This window comes from Mizuhopecten yessoensis, unplaced genomic scaffold (assembly GCF_002113885.1).
Source record: "Mizuhopecten yessoensis strain PY_sf001 unplaced genomic scaffold, ASM211388v2 scaffold5133, whole genome shotgun sequence".
Taxonomy (NCBI): domain Eukaryota; kingdom Metazoa; phylum Mollusca; class Bivalvia; order Pectinida; family Pectinidae; genus Mizuhopecten; species Mizuhopecten yessoensis.
Window position 1 is genome coordinate 403,398 of NW_018405896.1, and position 6,681 is coordinate 410,078.

Below are 6,681 nucleotides of genomic sequence, written 5' to 3' on the forward strand. Positions count from 1 at the left end.
ATTACATGTTAATAACTTGATTGGAATTATAACCTTGAATTGACAGTTTGATACTTTGAAAATTTTGAGCCAGCCCTACCCCCAAGGGCTGTAGGGTGGGGCTCAAAGGAGTCAGTGTGCTAAAATTTCTTCATTTTCCTTGTTAAGAATCAGAGGTGCTAGTTTCAAATCCTTTTTAGTCTGAAATCTGTATGCTAGATATTGAGTAAGGTGGTTTTATTGTTTTTTGTCACTTTGAATAATATTTCTGTTCATGTTAAAAACAAAATCAACTCTCTGTATAAATATATCAGGTGACCGTTAAGGCCCATGGGCCTCTTGTTTTTATTCCTAATATCAAGAAATTGATATTTTGATATTAAATTTTCTTTTTGATATCAAGAATTAAATTGGTTGATTTTAACAATTTAATTTCTTGCCGTGAAAACAGTGCCCTGATTTATTGATTTCTTGATACATGTATCATAAAATATATTTTATGATATCAAATTTATGTTAGTATTGCCAAGAGTTCTTGTTATCCTCTTCTACATTGGTCAGTGGTCAGTATTTTGCATAGTTTTGGTGGTCCTTGTACTTGCTGGTCAATGGTCAGTTTTACCTAGAGTTTATGTTAAGCATTGTCTATGTTTGCACCAGTTAGTCTTGTCCCCATAGGTCAGTGGTCAGTATTGTCTTGAGATGTGGTTGTCCTTGTCCCCATATAGGTCAGTGGTCAGAATTGTCTGGAGATATGGTTCGTTTTGTCCCCATATAGGTCAGTGGTCAGAATTGTCTAGAGATATGATTGGTCTTGTACCCATTGGTCAGTGGTCAGTATTGTCTAGAGATCTTGTTGTCCTTGTATACATAAAGGTCAGTGGCCAGTAATGTCTGGAGATATTGTTTGTTTTGTACCCATTGGTCAGTGGTCAGTATTGTCTGGAGATCTGGTGGTCCTTGTCCCCATGTTGGTCAGTGGTCACCGTTACTTAGAGTTCTGGTTTTTTTTTTCTACATTGGTCAGTTGTCAGTTTTACAAATGCTTTTGTTGTGCCTTGTCCATATTGGTCAGTGGTCAGTTTTACCTAGAGCCCTGGTGGGCCTTGTCTACAGTGTTCAGTGATCAGTTTTACCTTAAGTGTTTTTGGGCCTCGTCCAGTTTGTCAGAGTTCTGGTTGTCCTTGCTCATGTTGGTCAATAGTCGGTATTACTTAGAGCCGTGCTGGTCCTTGTCCATGTTGGTCACTGGTCAGTATAGTCCAGCCTTTGGCTGCCTGTAAGAGAACGTCTGTTAGAGTATGGCCATAACATTGATTAGTTCTGAACGATGTAATTTTTTCCACGTTTTATCCATTAACTCAACAGGTCTTGTTCATTAAAGGACATGTTGTTTTTTTGTTTTAGGATGATAAGTGTAGCTTTTAAAATCTAAGTGACCTGTAGGGTACATTCCATATTTGTCTGTCGTAGTAAGATGACTATACTTGACGGCCCTGTCTCCCATTGTATCCCTGTCAGGCAGCTGCTACTAGTAAACTGTGCTCTCAATTCAATTAGGTAATTGGTCATATATAGATTAGGTCCCAAATAACCCTAACAGGTCGGACTTAATACCTGTGATGGTGAAGAGGCCACTACTACAACTTCATTTCTGAAATGCATCCTTCATCGACCATCTACACACCACTACCAAACTCATTTTCTGCTGGAGCATCAATGACAGTTAATTGTTATTGTGATGCTTTTTAATTTTGGAGGTTAGAAGTTCAGCCTGCTCAATGTATACATATCACTTGTTTTATCAATGCTGTTTATACAGTAGTGACTTTGTTTTCTTATTGCTGAGCATTGCAAAGACTGCTCTTTCTTGAAAGTCTTTTAAATATATATATATATTCTTATTTGTAAGCTTCTTATATCCTGATTCTGAGGCACTTTAAAAAATCTTTATAAAAGTATAAATGATTGTGAATGTAGTTTACAGAACCTTCAGAAAAATATTGGAATTTGAGAGCATTGGGCCATTTCAGCAATTTTTAGTCAATATCAAAATGTGTACATATTCAACCACCAGTGGTTTCTACAACATTTATCGGTGTTCATATTCAACCACCAGTGGTTTCTACAACATTTATCTGTGCTCATATTCAACCACCAGTGGTTTTTACAACATTTATCTGTGTTCATATTCAACCACCAGTGGTTTCTACAACATTTACCTGTGTACAGATTCAAATAGATCATTTGTTTTGCTGTGTAGTGGTACAAATACTAGATATTCCACTTTATATCACTTCTCATTTCTCAGAAAACATATTGTTTTAAGTGATATATGACAGGAATAAATGATGAATTTTTCTGATTTTTTCAGCTGTCAAACCCAGGAAGTTACCTGATTCCAATGTAATCCTCAGACGAGTTGTAACAACTTGTGTCTTTTTTTTTTTTTTTTACCTTAGTTTTTCATAAATAATAACAGGTTTTCACACATGTGTTTTATTGTTTCAGTCATCAGTGTGCGACAAGTTGAGGCACAAATAAAATCCTCTGACAGTGAGATGAAAAATTTGGAAAGCAGTATTCTTAAACAGTAAGTCTATCCACTGCCTGTGGCATATCAATGTTGTGAACTTTTTAACTTCTTAGTGAAGATCACAAGGTCATTCAAATGGTAAGACAACTAACACAGATGAGTGGATCAGGACATTGAGGCCCTTAAAATTAAAACTAAAAGATCTGAACGTGAGCTATCAAGGCCCCTTGTTTTCAAACATATCATATCAGTTAATTACCAGAAATGGTGATCTAACCATTCCCTGTGATGCTTCAATGATTTTCACCTCCTATGGGTTTTTGTCTCTTGATAGATTTATAGTTCGTTTACCTGGGAAATACTTCAATTATCAATTACTATACCTCCTCCAAACAAATTCCATAAACTTGGCACAGTAACGTATATCAGATATAGATGTGCGTGAGATAGAATTTTGGATAAAAATGTTAGAGCTTTGTCTCCATAGGGTGAACATGTGTGAAGATGGTAATTGCAGAGATTATTTACCAATTGGCTTAGGTGTCAATCGTAGATCAGAAGTAAGTGTGTGTTAGATTGGAGATGAGTGATTTCGTGATCGGAGAGTGCGAGAAGCAAGAAAAATTTGTTGGTTTCAACCAATCGTGTAATCATAGCCGACACCTCCTGACAGGTCCAATATTTATTCAAAGAATTGTCCAGTGTGTCACATACCATAATGCTATTTAGCCGGTACATCATTCTATCAGCCGAATACAGCCCTCATAACACAACTTCAGGCCTGTGTGGACACAAACTCTCAAATCAAATTAGCAGACAGTCGTGTGATACGGTGTACTTCCATGCGCACAGGGAGGCTGTCTGATGTGCATTTCCCAATATGAATGAAATTGCCCACAGTCCGACCCATCAGTCAGAGATCATATACCCTCCCCACCTCTCTGTCTACCAGACTCATAATTACGCTGCTAAATTACTACTCTTGTTTCCGTTCACATGGAGTTTGAAGTTATTATCTGATGAAATGATCTCCGGAAATTGATATACTGCTGTGATTCCTTGTCTTTTGATCACTAGCAATTAGAAATCTTTACTGATGTTATGACATACACAAGTTACAGACTGTCATCTCTTTAACAATATCCTTGTAAATATAATTTTAAAAACATGTTTGTGTTGTGGTCTATGTTCTCAGTTCAGGTGGACTACTCAAACTAAATTCTCTCTTTTAAACATGTCTGACTCAATGAGTACACAATTCAGTGAGCACCCTATTTTAGTTGTCTGATTTAGCACTCAGTGAGCACCTTACCAGAGTTATCTGATTCAGTACCCAGTGAGCACCTTATCACAGTTATCTGATTAAGCACTCAGTGAGCACCTTACCAGAGTTATCTGATTCAGTACTCAGTGAGCACCTTATTACTGTTATCTGATTCAGCACTCGGTGAGCACATTTTCTCAGTTATCTGATTAAGCACTCAGTGAGCACCTTACCAAAGTTATCTGATTCAGTACCCAGTGAGCACCTTATCACAGTTATCTGATTAAGCACTCAGTGAGCACCTTACCAGAGGTATCTGATTCAGTACTCAGTGAGCACCTTATCTCTGTTATCTGACTCAGTACCCAGTGAGTACCCTATCACTGTTATCTGATTAAGCACTCAGTGAGCACCTTACCAGAGTTATCTGAATCAGTACTCAGTGAGCACCTTAATACTGTTATCTGATTCAGTACTCAGTGAGCACCTTATCTCTGTTATCTGACTCAGTACTCAGTGAGCACCTTATCATTGTTATCTTACTCAGTACTCAGTAAGCACCCTATCACTGTTATCTGACTCAGTACTCAGTGAGCACCTTATTACTGTTTTTTGATTCAGTACTCAGTGAGCACCTTATCTCTGTTATCTGACTCAGTACTCAGTGAACACATTAGCTCTGTTATCTGACTCAGTACTCAGTAAGCACCCTTTCTTTTATCTGACTCAGTACTCAGTGAGTACCCTATCACTGTTATCTGACTCAGTACTCAGTGAGCACCTTATCACTATTATCTGACCTATCACTGTTATCTGACTCAGTACTCAGTAAGCACCCTTTCTTTTATCTGGCTCAGTACTCAGTGAGTACCCTATCACTGTTATCTGACTCAGTACTCAGTAAGCACCCTATCACTGTTATCTGACTCAGTACTCAGTGAGCACCCCCCCCCCTTTTTTTTTTATCTGACTCAGTACTCAGTGAGCACCTTATCACTGTTATCTGACTCAGTACTCAGTGAGCACCCTCTTTCTTTCATCTGACTCAGTACTCAGTGAGTACCCTATCACTGTTATCTGACTCAGTTCTCAATGAGTACCCTATCACTGTTATCTGACTCAGTACTCAGTGAGCACCCTATCACTGTCGTTTGACTCAGTACTCAGTGAGCACCTTACCAAAGTTACCTGACTCAGCACTCAGTGAGCACCCTCTTTCTTTTATCTGACTCAGTACTCAGTGAGTACCCTATCACTGTTATCTGACTCTGTACTCAGTGAGTACCCTATCACTGTTATCTGACTCAGTACTCAATGAGCACCTTATCTTTGTTATCTGACTCAGTACTCAGTGAGCACCTTACCAGAGTTATGTGACTCAGTACTAAGTGAGAACCTATCTCTGTTATCTGACTCAGCACTCAGTGAACACCTTATCTCTGTTATCTGACTCAGTACTCAGTGAGCACCTTATCTCTGTTATCTGACTCAGTACTCAGTGAGTACCCTATCTCTGTTATCTGACTCAGTACTCAGTGAGTACCCTCTTCCTCTATCTGACTCAGTATTCAGTGAGCACCCTATCTTTGTTATCTGACTCAGTACTCAGTGAGCACCTTACCAGAGTTATCTGACTCAGTACTCAGTGAGCACCCTATCACTGTTATCTGACTCAGTACTCAGTGAGCACCTTACCAGAGTTATCTGACTCAGTTCTCAGTGAGCACCCTATCACTGTTATCTGACTCAGTGAGTACCCTATCACTGTTATCTGACTCAGTACTCAGTGAGCACCTTATCATTGTTATCTTACTCAGTACTCAGTGAGCACCCTATTACTGTTATCTGACTCAGTACTCAGTGAGTACCCTATCACTGTAATCTGACCCAGTACTCAGTGAGTACCCTATCACTGTTATCTGACTCAGTACTCAGTGAGGATGTTATCAGAGTTATCTTATTTAGTACTCAGTGAGCACCTTACCAGAGTTATCTGACTCAGTTCTCAGTGAGCACCCTATTACTGTTATCTGACTCAGTTCTCAGTGAGCACCTTATCATTGTTATCTTACTCAGTACTCAGTGAGGATGTTATCAGAGTTATCTTATTGAGTACTCAGTGAGCACCTTACCAGAGTTATCTGACTCAGTTCTCAGTGAGCACCCTATCTCTGTTATCTGACTCAGTTCTCAGTGAGCACCTTATCACTATTATCTGACTCAGTACTCAGTGAGTATGTTATCAGAGTTATCTTATTCAGTACTCAGTGAGCACCCTCTCTCTGTCATTTGACTCAGTACTTGGTGAGCACCCTATCACTGTTATTTGTCTCAGGACCCAGTGATACCCTATCACTGTTATCTGACTCAGTACTCAGTGAGCACCTTATCACTATTATCTGACTCAGTACTCAGACTAGGGGTGTCTGTAGTCTCCTGACTAGGGTTGTCTGTAGTCTCCTGACTAGGATTGTCTGTAGTTTCCTCACTAGGGGTGTCTGTAGTCTCCTGGCTAGGGTTGTTTGAAGTGACCTGACTAGTGTTGTTTATAGTCTCCTGACAAGGGTTGTTTGTAGTCTCCTGACTAGGGTTGTCTGTAGTCTCCTGACTAGGATTGTCTGTAGTGTCCTTACTAGGGGGGTCTGTAGTCTCCTGACTAGGGTTGTCTGTAGTCTCCTGACTAGGATTGTCTGTAGTGTCCTTACTAGGGGTGTCTGTAGTCTCCTGACTAGGGTTGTTTGAAGTGACCTGACTAGGGTTGTTTGTAGTCTCCTGACAAGGGTTGTTTGTAGTCTCCTGACTAGGGTTGTCTGTAGTCTCCTGACTAGGGTTGTCTGTAGTGACCTGACTAGGGGTGTCTGTAGTCTCCTGACTAGGGTTGTCTGTAGTCTCCTGACTAGGG

General features: G+C 39.7%; 1 protein-coding gene across 32 annotated transcripts in view; it reads left to right on the top strand.

Moving 5' to 3' along the window:
- The window catches only part of LOC110450216 (187-kDa microtubule-associated protein AIR9-like), a 35,651-nt gene that overhangs the window by 20,967 nt on the left and 8,003 nt on the right, over positions 1-6,681 (top strand). For all 32 annotated transcript variants that reach the window (XM_021497564.1, XM_021497567.1, XM_021497578.1 and 29 more), the window contains exon 13: positions 2,491-2,572. In XM_021497564.1, the coding sequence (XP_021353239.1) occupies positions 2,491-2,572 (82 nt within the window). The remainder of the gene's footprint in view (positions 1-2,490; positions 2,573-6,681) is intronic.